The 13,338-nt window shown below is 52.2% G+C and overlaps 2 protein-coding genes across 9 annotated transcripts in view; one reads left to right on the top strand and one right to left on the bottom strand.

The window, feature by feature from the left end:
• Positions 1-254: 254 nt before the first annotated feature.
• NCDN (neurochondrin) lies at positions 255-11,446 on the bottom strand. 2 transcript variants are annotated; one of them, XM_007492789.3, is made up of 7 exons: positions 11,029-11,446; positions 9,542-9,682; positions 7,332-8,300; positions 5,050-5,291; positions 4,488-4,712; positions 3,874-4,016; positions 255-1,731 (listed from the first exon to the last, which is right to left on the bottom strand). In XM_007492789.3, the coding sequence occupies exons 2-7, from the start codon at positions 9,662-9,664 to the stop codon at positions 1,295-1,297; spliced, it is 2,139 nt and encodes a 712-aa protein (XP_007492851.1). In that variant the 5' UTR covers positions 9,665-9,682; positions 11,029-11,446; the 3' UTR covers positions 255-1,294. The 2 variants fall into 2 exon arrangements, with proteins under 2 accessions (XP_007492851.1, XP_007492852.1); XM_007492790.3 differs by lacking the exon at positions 11,029-11,446 and adding an exon at positions 10,435-10,649.
• An 8-nt stretch (positions 11,447-11,454) lies between these two features.
• Positions 11,455-13,338, top strand: part of KIAA0319L (KIAA0319 like) — a 105,383-nt gene continuing 103,499 nt past the window's right edge. For 2 of the 7 annotated variants that reach the window (XM_056795131.1, XM_016422494.2), the window contains exon 1: positions 11,455-11,547. The gene's annotated coding sequence lies outside the window, so the exon portion shown is untranslated. Of the gene's footprint in view, positions 11,817-13,338 lie in introns of all 7 variants that reach the window. The other 5 variants (XM_016422493.2, XM_016422491.2, XM_016422492.2 and 2 more) reach the window with 4 other exon arrangements.

Genomic DNA, 13,338 nt, shown 5'->3' with positions numbered 1-13,338 from the left:
GTATGGTCACCCACTGGAAACCCTCAGATGAAGAGGAAGATGCCCTTCAGATTTCAGCATCTTGGGCAACTTTTCATTTGCTCCATCCTACCTACAGCTCAGCCTTGGCTTAGGGGCAGAACTTCAAAGGTGATGGGGGGAAGCTGGTTGGTCTCGAGCCTAGAAATTGAGCTTTCAGGTGGAAGTTGGGGATTCCACAACCTGCAGACCAGGGGCAAGTCCATGACTTCATCAGTGGACAGACAGCACAGCAATTCCATTATCACCAATAACTATTTATTGAATATCCACAGGGACACAGTTTGAGCTTGGCACATACACAGAACATGAGGTGAGTGGGGCAAGAAGGAACCCCCTTCCCCCCCATGTCTGTGGGATAGATAGCACCAGCTGGGGCTGGCAGCTACCAAAATTTCCATGCAGAGAAGTTGGTTGTTGAGAAGGACAGGGAGTTTAAGCCAGGCACCAACACGACAATGGAAAATCAGTCGTTGGGGGAAAGGAAGGGAGACATGCAGATCTAGGGAACTGTCCCCTTGCTCCCAGCTCCAGTGGGGCAGGGCCAGAGGGCAGGAAGGGGAAGACAGGCAGGGGCTAGAAGGCATCCAAGCTTGGTGCAGGAAGAAAAAATAATCATCTTCCCCCAACATTGCCCACCATCAGAACTAGAGCCTGCACACCCCTGGGTCCCCTGGGGGGCTCAGTTGGAGAGAAGGTTCTTCTCTTCTCGGCAAAGCCAGGGAGGATTAATCCCATCTCTACCCTAGGAGATCCCCAGGATCCCTGCAGGGCAAGGGTAGGGGATCACAGGAAGGGAAGCCCACGCCCTGGCCGGCAGGGCCCACCGGCAGAGGCTGAAGCCCAAACCACCCCCACCTGCTTGCCTACCTGTCCCTTCTCACCTCCTTTCTTCTACCTCTTAGGGGAAAAGCACCCTACACTGTGGGCCTGGGGGAACTCTACCTGCACCATCTTTCTCAGGGACACAAACACTGATTTCAAAGCTGTGGCTGATGGGAAGAAGGCTCTTGAGATCTCCACAGTCACAGCACTGCTGTCTGCTGCCCTTCCCCACCCCAGGGGAAGTGGGTTGTAGCTCTTTCGCCAGGGGTCCAGCTCCATGCTCTGGCCCTTGGCCTGGCTGGATACAGAAAAGCCAGAAAGCTGGGGGTTTGGGGGCTTGGGGAAGGTACCTCCTCCTCCTTCTCCCTCCCTCCCTCCCTCCCTCTCTCCTCCCCTCCCTCCTGGGTGGCCAGGGCAGAGGCCAGGAGGGGGTGGCAGGGGAGCGCCTCCCTCAGGGCTCAGAGAGGCACTGTTCCAGGGCTGCCATGCGGTAGTGGCTGGCAGTCTCCTCACCCGCCTGCAGCCGCATGGCTTCCCGGCAGAGGCGGTTGGCTCGGGCCAGCTCCACCAAGACTCCTTGGTAGGCAGCCACCATCTCAGGTTTGACTGAGGTTGGGGAGACGCTGCCCAGGAGCTGCAGGAGTTCCTGAGGCCAGCGAGAGCGCAGGGCAGCTGGGGCCAGCCAGGGCAGCAGAGGCACACAGCCTGTGAAGGCCTGCATCCCTAAGAACCACAGCTCTTGCAGGTCGGCCCACACCCCCTCATAGTCGGGCGCTAGGGCCAGTGTGGCCTGCTCGGCGCCAGGGCTCGCTCTGGCCACGTGGGACTGAGACAGGAAAAGGATGGCTGCTGCAAAGAAGCCACGAGAGGCGGGGGTCCCCTGGAGAGCTGGAATACAAGCATAGGGAAGGGGGGAGGATTTCAGGCAGGGCAGAGACACCCTCACACCCTGGATTCTGCCCCAGAGATCAAAGCCATTTCCCCTTGGGGAAGGGCAGCACAAATGAGGGTGGTAGAAATAACTCTCTGGCCCCACTTACCTTCTGACTTGGAACACCAATTTAGCAAGCTAAGGCTTGCTAAGGGCTCCTGTGAGGTAAGCAGGCACTAAGGCTTAGCGAAGGAAGAGACTCAATCAATCATACAATTCACACACACTCAGGAAGCACCTGCTATTGGCCAGGTTCCTGACCTGAAGAACTCTTCCTCTCCCAATGCTCTGTCCCATTATGGTCTCTACAAGGGCCTTGGTCCAATGGAAAGGCAAGAGGTCTGGGTTCAAGGGCCTATGCACTGCCATTTCTTAGCTGTGTGATCTTGGGCTTAATTACTTTGGGCTCAAGTTTCCTCGTCTTTAAGGTGAGCTAATAATAATCACACTAGCTACCTCAAAAGGCCAATAGAAAGACCAAATAAAAATGTAGGTGAAAATACTATTTGAATGTGAGTTTTTGTTCCTGAGAGGCAGCATTGTGAGACCAAGGATAATGGAGTATCCTGGAAATCACTCGAGATCAAAGAAGCGATGGGGTCTAAAGTTGGGAGGGCCTGGGTTTAAACCTGGCCTCAGACATTTCCTAGCTATGTGATGCTGGGCAAGTCACTTAAACTGAAAATGCCTGGCCCTTAGAACGGATGGGAGGGTTTAAAGAACAAACTCAGACTGGCTGTTCTACTCAACAGCTCAGCTGCTGATGGATGGAAGGAGGTGGCCAGTGCTCTGACTCTTTGGGCCAGCAGAGGGAGCAACAGGGCGAGTGCCTGCTTCCACTCTTTTCAGCAATGCTGCACTCCTCACCCCAAGACACACACCAAATCATCAGAGGCTAGATTAAGGATGATCCACCCTTCGGGGAGGAGGAGGAACAGGAGAACCTCCAACCTGTTGGCACACTCATCAATCATGCAGAATATGCCTGATCTGGAGGAGACATACAGATGTTCCATTATCCAGGGATTATGAAAGCCCATTTCCCAAGTGGTCTGGTTCCACTGAGAGCAGTTATTCCCCCAGCAGTTAGGCTGAGCCCTTTGCCTGGTCTAGCCCAGGCTGTGACCCAAAGAAACAGGTAATGGGGGACCCTATATTTTTCTAGCTGGACTAGATCTCCATTCTTCTAAGGGTTTCCTTTCCAACCATTGAATTTCGGCCTCAGTATTTAAAGGCAGGGAACAAAGAACACTACGCCCTGTTCCTGGATGGGTGTCTGCTAATCTCATCCAAGCCAACAGATGGGGCACAGGGAACAGTGGGAGACAAAAGGGGCCCAGCAGACACCCACAGTCGAAGTGGAAGCTACAGCCTGGGTGGGGTGGGCCAGGACCCTGGAGCTGGGCCTCAGCCAGGGGAAAGGTTTCTTATCTCTTTGAAGAGCAAAGCCTGAGGTCAGGAGGGGTTGAGGAATAGAGCTGGTTGGGAGCAGCTGGCAAAGTTTTGCTAGGAAGGAAGCTCAGAGGCAAGACCAACTTCAAGCACGAGAGACCATGATTTTTGACTTGGTGGAGGCTCTGCTTCCGAAACCTCTGGACCCACAGACCCCTAAGGCTATAGACAACTTTCATCTTGTCCCTAGTCCTACTTCCACGAAGTGTCCCCCTGCATACCACCAAAACGTTTTTTTTTTTTAATTTTAAACCCTTACCTTCTGTCTTGGAGTCAATACTGTGTATTGGCTCCAAGGCAGAAGAGTGGTAAGGGCTAGGCAATGGGGGTCAAGTGACTTGCCCAGGGTCACACAGCTGGGAAGTGTCTGAGGCCAGATTTGAACCTAGGATCTCCCGTCTCTAGGGCTAGCTCTCAATCCACTGAGCTACCCAGTTGCCCCCACCAAAATCATCTCTCCAGAGAACCCACTGCAGTGATTGATTGCCCTGGGGGTAGGAGGTTCTTGGTGTCTAGCCCAAAGCCCTCCAGATAGAGAACAGATACACACACTTCCTCTTGCCTCAGAACAATGACTGTTCCATCAGGAATAATGACTGACTCCAGGGCTGGGTGTCCCTGGCCTGGCTCCACCCCTGGGGTCTTACCTGGAGAAGTGCTGAGGAGCCGAGCCATGAGCAAGCCCAGGGTGGCCACGTTGGCAGCCAGAAGCAGCCTCCCCTTCTGTTGAACCAGTGAAGGCAGCGAAGTCATTAGAGTATTCATGAGGGATGTGAAGCATGCGTCCCGCCTACATTGAAGGAGAGGGGCCAGAAAACGGAATTAGCAGGGTCTAATCAGGCTTTGGAGAAACCCCAATTAGATTCTCGGTTCAGGTCAACAGGCTGGGCTTTGAGGAAGTCATACACAGAGCACAATAGGGCCTAAAGGGACATGAAATGAGAACCTGCGTCTCTTCGCTGGGGATTGGGTAGGGCTCAGGCATCTGATGAAAGCAAGGGGCAGATGGCCAAGAGAGCTCTAAGTCCAATGGGCAGAGATATGAGAAGGGTTTGGTGCAAATTTTAGAAGTTTATAGACAATCCCATGGGGAACCCACCTACTAATGACTAGGGGTCAAAGTAGCAAAGTTTACCATGAGGTGAGTTCTAAGAATCTGGGTGCTTTAGGCACAAGTTGGCCAGGGGCAGCAAGCCTTTGGTTTGCCATTCCCTGTCCTCCCACTGCCACCAATACAGTCCCAACCAACCCATCCCCTCACTTGATTAGTCCAGGTGCAGTGACCACAAGGTTGAGGAAAATGTGACAGCAGGTCTGCAGGCCAATCTCCACACTGTCAGGCAGCACTGAAGTGTCATGCCCAGGAGATGTGAGCTCCCACTGCTGCAGGAAGTACTGGCACAGCAGGGAGGGAGCCCCTTCCTTGATCAGGATCTCCCGGGGTCCATCTTCTGCAGTCAGGTGGCACCAGCCTGGCAGGAGGAGCCTGGAGAAAAGCAAGAATATGAGCCAGCTGGGGACACGAGGGCATGAGGAGTCCCTTCCTAAGAACTCCCTAAGCCAGTATGAGCTACCCTACTCATATACACAGCCAACATCTGTGCCATCTTTAACTGGAGGGGTGGAGGGAGGGGAGGACTGTAGTTTGAGGGAGCAAAAGAAAGGATAGGGAAGCAGAGATAAGATCCTGAGTGAGACTACCTGGAACTGACCTACCCCAACTAGGGCAGGGAGTCCCAGCTCACTCTTTTCTTGTGAGAGGGCCAGGTCTGGAGGCTAGGGATTTTTAGTGCCATTATTCATTCACTCATTCAATGACTCACCGGAGGGCATCCCCAGGCCAGGATGGCCCTGGAGGAGTAGGAGAAATGGCTAGATTTGCCACCTGTTGCGAGAGATCGCCAGCTTCCTCAGCCTCCTCATAGAGGCTCTTGGCATATCGGACAAGGAAGGGCAGCAGCTGGCAGATCTCCTTTCGAAGGGATGAGGTCTCTTCTGCCAGCCAGGCACCCAAGATTCTTACCGAGGCAAATACGAAGGGCTCCTTCTGCTTCTCTGGTCCCACCTGCTCCCCCAAAATCCAAAATGAGATTGAGGACCTTTCCTTGCCCCTTCCCATGATTCCCCAGGAACCCATCCCCCACAATCCCTGGGGTTCCATCATCCTTCCTCCCAAACTCAGGTACAAAACAACACTGCGCACCCACACCCTGCTGGATGTTCTGACAATAGCTAAACTTAAGGTGGCCTGACTCACAGAAGGTTTCACCAAATCACAAGTCTCAGAAACTCTGGAGATGCCTAGTTGAACCTCCAGCTCAGTTTAAGTATCCCCTCTTAGGTGTCCCCTAGGGCTTTAAAGTTAAAGTGAAGTACTGGCACAGCAGGGAAGGAACATGGCTTGTTGTGGCTGGTTAGTTCCTGGTATTCCAGACTCTGCAGTCTGCCTCCCATCTTCATTTCCTAACTTAATTCATTGTAGTCCCTGCTCCATGTATACAGGGCCATCCCTTTAGCAGGTGTTTAAAAAATATTTATTGAAAATAAAAGAGCAATATGCAAGAAGAGCTACAAAGCCAGTCACACCTCTCCACCCACAATCCCCTTGCTGGGCCTCTATCCCAAAAACAACAGCAAAATTTTGGAAAAGGACCTTTATGGCTGTTGTTTGCACAGCAAAGAAAACCATCTATGTGTCCCAACAACTGGAGACCAGCTGACTACATTGAAGTCTGTTAACATAATGGAACATAAAAACATGCATGGTATATTGATGACCTGGTCTCAGAATAAGGAAGAATCGAGTTCAAGGCCTACCTCTGACATACAGTGGCTGGATGGCCCTGGGGAAGCCATTTCCTTCATCTCAGTGTCCCTAACCAACTCTTAAAGAAATTACAAAGGGCTCACTGCAAAGCTACAGAGCTACAGAATAGGATCTTTTACTAAACATGGGTCCAGAAAAAAAAAAGGGAGACACATTTGCAGACAGGGAGATATGGAAAGAGCTCTATGAAGGGGTTGGGAATTGTATAGTTCATGCTTCCCAAGGGTTGGAAAAGAGAAACAGAATTGGAGCTGGGGGAACTTCAGGCAAGCCTGGTGAGGACAAGGAAAGCAAAAACATCCTCTTTGGCTGGTTCTGTCTGGTAAAGGCCAAGAATTTGAGGAAGATTCCTGGTTTTGTATTTTTATTCGATTGACTGATTTCCTGGATAGCTGTCTAATTTTTCTTTTTCAGGGTTGAATTAGAGTGAATGGGTTGAAGTGGGGGAAGGGGCATGAAAGGACAGGGTTTGGCATAAGGCCCTCTCCATTACTAAGAAACCCAGCACTTGTAGACTGCACCATAAGCTTTGTATGTTTTGGGGTTTTTTTTAACCCCTACTTTCTCAATAACAACTTAACACAAAAGGGCAAGGGCTAGGCAATCGGGGTTAAGTGACTTGCCCAGAGGTCACATATCTGAGGCCAAATTTGAACCCAGGTTCTCTCAACTCTAGGTCTGGTGCTTTATCCACTGAGCCACCCAGTGGCCCCTGAAGATGAGGGGTTAGAGAAGGAAAGCTGGTCCTCTCATCAGGATCTCTGACAACAAGCTCTCTACTGCCCCTGCTGGGAGATGAGCTGGGGTGAGGGTATGATACTGCAGACTGGAAAACATCTGGAAAGAAGAGCCAGACTGCTCCCCCTCTAGGACTTGTTGGCTCCTGGCCAGTTCTGAGGGAAAAAGATGTCTTCCAAATTGATCGCTTTGCCTGGGCTTTGAAGATGCCATGTATCAAGTGGGTGTGGCAGTGGGGGAAGGGTCTCGCCTCCCTTACATAGAGGCAGCCAAGACAGAGGAATTCATATCAGAACGGCCAGGTTTTTATCCTGATATACCTCAGTCTCTTCATTTGACAAATGGAAAAAAATATAAGACTCATACTACCTACTGCACAAAGGAACATTTATGTGATTTGGAAGTCTAAACCATTGATGTAAATGTCTATAAACTTGGGGACTTCCCCAGAAGGACCTTTGTTTCCCCCAGGTTTGGAATCAATTCTTCTCTCATTTTCCCCAGTGGCTGTTGGCAGGGGACCTAAGAGCCCCTCTTTACCTGCTGCAGATAGTGAATGACAGCTCCAATGGCCTCCTTCATGATGCTCACAAGCTGCACCTTCTGGGGCTCCTTTAGCAATGGCTGCTCCACCCTGGTGCACTCCTGAATGCCCAGCTCCATCAGGGCATAGCAGGCAGTCACCACATCCTCCTTCACCTCTGCCCCAGGTTCCTCCAGAGCAAGCCTCACCTCCACACAGGCCAGGTTCACTAACAGGGCCAGGAACTTGCTCCCAGACCCACCAGCCGGGATCCATTCAGAGCCACAGGCGTGTGCTAAGCGAGCTGCCAACTTGAGAGCTGGGTTGCGCTGCCAGGAACTCAGCTTGCTGCCCAGGATCCGTGCCAGCCCAGCCTGTAGATCTCGGAGGCACTCGGTGGGCACAGTTGTCGGGGGCAGAAATAGGGGCAGCAGCTGGCAGAGCTCAAACTTGCTGGCATCCTCAGCCTTCTGGAAATCCTCACTCAAGCCCCGAAGCACGGCCAGCAGCTCGGGCTCCGCCTCCTTCCAGCACTGGGTCTCTGCAGCTGCCAATAATCCCACAAGGAGGGCCAGGGCCTGATCGAAGCCATAGCCATGCCCCAGGTAAGCCTGGCACAGGGCAGCCACGGTACCCCCAGCAATGAGGTGTCGGGGTCCTCGGGGCGTGCCAGCCACAGCAGTGAGGCATTGGTAGGTGTCATCGATCATGGAACGGCGGGCTGCGTCATCAGGGTCACCCCGGGTGGTGAGGATGGCACTCAGGATGGGAATCTTGTTGAGGACCTGGGGGTGGGCAGCCAGCTCGGGGTCGCTACAGAAGCAGGCCAGCAAGGCCACACCCAGAGCACGCAAGACATGATCAGGGCAGCCATCAGGGGCTTCCTTGCTGGTGAGGAGCCGATTGGGGAAAGTAAAGCCCACAGCATCAAAGATCCTCCGCCGGGTTTTTGCATCAATGTCACCAGCCTTGACTGCCTTGGTCACCTGTGGCAGATGGTCACAAATGAGGGGAGGAGAATAGATGCTGGGGATGGCCATCTATTCCCCCCATATACCAGGGCACTAAGGCATCCAGCAGAGCCTCTGTGGCCCCAGGACAAGGAGCCCAGCACATTCCTTGACTCAGGCTGGTGTGGTAGAGGCTGGAGAGAGAGAGAACTTGTACACCAAGGTGCAAAAAAATGGAGACTCTCTCTCCAGTCTCTACCACACTGGGCATCCCTAGGGGTCATCTAATACCTCCACACTCCTGAACCCAAGCAGGGGAGCCCTTTCTTTCATTAGACTCTTCTTACGCAATGGGAGATAATCTGCTGCAAAGGGGGGGAGGGGAGGTTTCAGCCTCCTTCCATAACCCCTTTTAGTATTTTTCCACCTTCCTTATTAGAAGGGATTTTCTGTTGTTCAATTCTGATGCCAAAAACCAGAGCTGGACAGGGTCTGGCGCCTACCACTTGCAATGCCCTGCCTCCATGCTTATGTATTGAAGTCCTTCTGAAGATACTTCCTTCAGAAAATTGTCTCCTCCATTCCCACCACCTGGGGGAGTGGGGGGGGGGGAATCGGCTTCTGTGTCTCCATGATCAGCCTGTCAAAACATTTCCCCTCACACTTCACCTAAACACCTCCTCTGCTGCAGTGTGAGCCCTTGACTCCCATCCTTCTCTCAGTTGCCATGGCAAACAAGCATTGGCTGCTCTCCCCCCTCCTTCCCTCACCCCACACACTAACCACCCTTCCTAGCACTGCAGGCTGCTGTTCTTCTGTCCCCACGCCACCCTCCTCTAGCTGAGCTCAACCCCTCACCAGCTCCCACTTTCCAGCATTCTGGGGTGAATATGAAGAACCCCTTCCCACCTTCCCCTATGGGCTCCGCCATCTTCTTCGAAGCCCACTGCCAGAGTATAGGGGAAAACTCCTCAGGATTGTGAGTAGAACACACTAGTTACTATCTGCTGATAGCACCCTGTGAGTCAGCCCCCATCTGCCAGGGACACCCAGAGTGAGTGCCTCTAGTACCCTTCTTTGGCTCCTGGCTCTCCCTCCCTGCCCTCTAGAGAAGAGCTATTCACCTGTTCTTGCATCCTAACCAGCTCTTCTCACCCTAATTCCCTACAAGGGCATCCAGAATATCACCCAAATGGATTTCTAGATCCTCTGGTTCTTAGCCCCATCACCCAAGGAAAGAGCCTCCCACAGCCCCTTCCCTCCCCTCAGGTTCTTACTAGCAGCAGGGCAGCAAACTGTTCACTGTCGTTCTTAGCATCTCGAAGGGCCCCCAGGTATCGCTCCAGGGTGGGGTTGCGGCTCTCAGCCTGGCTCAGAGCCGGCTCACAATCGGACGCCATGGTGCCCGCCTTGCCCAACTGTGAACACAAGAGGGACTGAGCAATGCTCCACTGGGGGGGGGGGGGCAAGGAGGGAGGGACTAGCACAAAGAGCACAGGATGGGGTAAAGGATTAGAAGAGGAGGGGAGGGTCTCTAAGGCTATACTTAACCTCACATATGAGGGCACCTCTCTAGGAGATGAAGTGAAAAATGCCAGAGAGGGAGATTAAGTCCCTGGCCCAAGGTCATCTACAAAAGAGGAGTAAGGGGGAAGGAGGAAGCTGGGAAGCAGATTCAAGCATTTTGCCCCAAAGCTCCTATATCCCCATGTCTGGCCTAAAGAACCTCAAGACCCCAATACATATACACCTCAGACTTTCCCCCAAATGCTAACACGGAAGGGAAAGGAGGAAGGGGGGATATGGGAAAGAGTGGTGAAGACAAAACATTAGAGGATGGAAACATAGCTGATGCTTAATTATACATGCACTGGGAGAAAGGAGCAGCAACTGATGAAGAAGCAGAAAAGGAGAGTCCTTGAGCCCCTTCCCCATCTCCCTGCAGCCTGCCTGATTGTATATTGGGGCAGGGAAATGCAAATTTGCATTCAGTTCCCCAGCATCGGCTGGGAGACAAGAAGTAGAGTAGAGCCTGTCTGATACCCAGACACCCCCCCCCCTTCACTTCAGCTCTAGGATGCCTTCTCCCCTTCTCCCTCTCCTTTCTACCCCTCCACCCCCCATTCCTGCTAGCAAGTGAGCAACAGCAGGATTAACCATTAAGGTTCACCTCCTCTGCCTTCCCACGCCAGCCAGCTTGCGGATGCAGGTGTCATCGAGCACAGAGCAGGCAGGGAGGTAGAGGGAGGAGAAGCCTGGAAGGATCACAAACTGTCCTGGTCCCATCGGTCCCCACCCCAAAAAAAGAGATGATCTGCAAAGTGGATAATTGAAGATGGGCTGCTGGGTGGGGGTAAGGAGAGAAAGGGGGCGGGGGCCGTCGGGGATGGGGAGTCCCGGCGGTCGCCACCTGTCTCGCCGAAGCCAGGTCACAACACGACACTGATGAAGTCACGACAGAGCAGCATGATGAAGCCACACTTCACGATGACCTGAGGTGATGTCACGAAGGAAGGCACGACGAGGTCACAGCAAGATCACGACATGGGACAACCCCCAAAGATAACATAAAAAAATTAAGGCGGAAAGAAGAGAGGACGGAAATGCGACGAGATGCTATCACGACCGGGCACGGTGATATCACGATATGAAGCGATGGTGTCGCGATATGACCCCCGAGATGTCACGACAAAAGTCAGCGACCACTCTGAGAGGTCCCTTCCAAGGATGCAGATACGGGCCCAAGGTGGGGGGCTGTGCTCACCCGGGTGGGGCCACGAACCAAAGAGACGACCCCAAACGAAATGCTGCCGGAGCCTCCACTGGTGCTCACACCGTGTTGCACACTCCGGGTTCCTGCTGCGGCAGCTCCACCCCCACCCCCGCATACATCCTGGCCAATCAGAGGCCGATTCACTCCTGTCCTCGACCAATGGCCTTTCAAAACGCTGAGCAGTAGGGGACGCCCCCGCTCCCGCCATTTTGCTTGTGGGCACTGCCCCACTTTACTCCCAACGGCTATTAGAGGGGAAAGTAATGGCGGCAGCTGTCTCGGAAGCGCCGGAGAAAAGTGGTAGAGGGTTTCGTTTCCCTCTCCTTGACACAGTATCGCTCTTTCTTGGGGTCTCTCTGCCCGTTCCCCATCCCCCCCTTTCCATACCCCTCCTCCATCATGGATCTGGCACTCAAGTTGCCCTTCCGGGGGTGAGGTGGCAGAAAGAATTACTTCCGGGTGGAGGCCCCGGCTACATCCGGCGGTCGCTGTTCCTCCGGGTAGGCTGAGGTAGGAAGGAGGCACCTACCCCAGGGAACTGAAACGGGCGCCGGTCGTACGGTATTAGGGTGCCGAGGGTCGGAGCGAACGGAGAGGGAGGAGGGAAGTCGGTCCTCCTGCTCCCTTGAGGCCACCTGTCCATCGTGTGGCCCCGGCTCAATCCGGCCCGGCCCAGTCCATTCCAGGCTGGTCCCAAGGCCCAGCTCCCATGTCCCCCATGGAGCCGGAGGAGGAGGAGGCCGAAACTCGCCGTGGAGCCGCCCGGCCCTGAGCCCCGGGTAGGTGGGAGGGGGAGGAGGGGTCGGCTCCACCCCCAGACCCTGGCTCCTGGCCTGGGACCCGGGTCTCCCAGCTCTGGGAGAATCAGCCCTTCTCCTGCAAAGGTTTCCGGCCTGTCAGTTTAAAATAGAAACTCTCTGAGGGCAGGAACCGTTTCATTTTCGTTTTGGGGACCTCCCCCTTTCCCCACCCACCCCCACCCCCCACCGTGTACCCTGGCCAGTACTTGGCAGATGATAGGTGCTCAATGCTTGTCGAAAGTTGAATGAGCCCCATTGGGTAGTCCAGTCTCACTTTGGCTTGACAAGAGCTACTCAAAGCAAAGAAATATGTACTTATGTACCAAGAGGTCGTAGTACTCGACTATACAGGGATGGGACAGAAAAGGTTACCTGTACGTGTGTTGCTTCCTTTTGACCCCATCTTCCTTCCTCAGTCTCGTTCTGTGGTCAGTGTCTTCTGCTGTTTATCAGAAGAGACCTATGATGTTTGGAGTTCTGCTTTTTTTAATCTTAAAATGATTAAGGGAGAGGAAGAAAGATGTTATTCGGATTTTGCAATCATGTTAAAGAACGGAGGTGGTGGAAGCAGAGGATTGGTGGCCATCCGAAAGCTGAGTGTTGCAGGGTTTTGAAGATTTCCTAATCAACACAAAATAAATCATGCTGTGCTGCATACATGAGAGTAGGAAGAATTATAGTAAAATTGCAGTGGTAAAAGAGCCTACATTTCAAATTGAAAAAGGAATAAAAAGACTCCTTGTCTGTAGCTTATCTCTGGACCCTTATCCACCAGCAAGTTTGTACAAAGTTAATCATGTTAAAATCTGTGAAAAGCATAAACTCTTGACTTTTTCTACTATTCCTTCTGTGATTAGGGTACTAGCTACTCAAGAGCAAATTGGAATGCGACCTCTCAGAACAATCTGTTCATTTTTCAAGCTATTTGGAAAACAATGTGTGCAAATACAAGCAAAACTATTCACAACAGTCTGTTCTGTGACTTTCCCAAATATCTTTGAACTGTGGGGTGGTGGTGGTAGGGTTTTGTTTGTTTGTTTGTTCTGAGGGTTTAGTTCTTGATTACTAGTACCAGCTGAATAGTCTATTTCAAGCATGATTTGTCCTTCAAACATATCTTATCACTGAGTACATAAATGGAGTTCCACGTATGAGGTTGATAGACTGAACTATGATACATCCTCCATCAACCTGAAGTATTAAGTAAACATTATCCCCTGCTCCTTCTGAACAGCTGCAACAGAGTGCTTTTATTTTGGGTGTACTTGTAATACCCCAAATGCCTGAAATATTGTAAGCTTTTCTGGGTTTCACTGTGTGGGGGTGTGCCTTTTCTCCCCAGGTTATCACTCTTTGAATTCTTCTAATAATTGTTTTATGCCTCGCTGACCTGCTTTATAATTTCTACTCTTGGTCAAAAAGTTCTCATATCCTAGTAACAATTTCTATCTTTTGGCTCAGTTGTAGATTTTAGAGGAAGGTCTTATTTGGTATTTAAGTG

The sequence above is a fragment of the Monodelphis domestica genome, chromosome 4 (assembly GCF_027887165.1).
Source record: "Monodelphis domestica isolate mMonDom1 chromosome 4, mMonDom1.pri, whole genome shotgun sequence".
In the NCBI taxonomy this organism is placed as follows: domain Eukaryota; kingdom Metazoa; phylum Chordata; class Mammalia; order Didelphimorphia; family Didelphidae; genus Monodelphis; species Monodelphis domestica.
The sequence above is the reverse complement of the archived record's forward strand: the minus strand, read 5'-3'. Positions and strand labels throughout refer to the sequence as shown.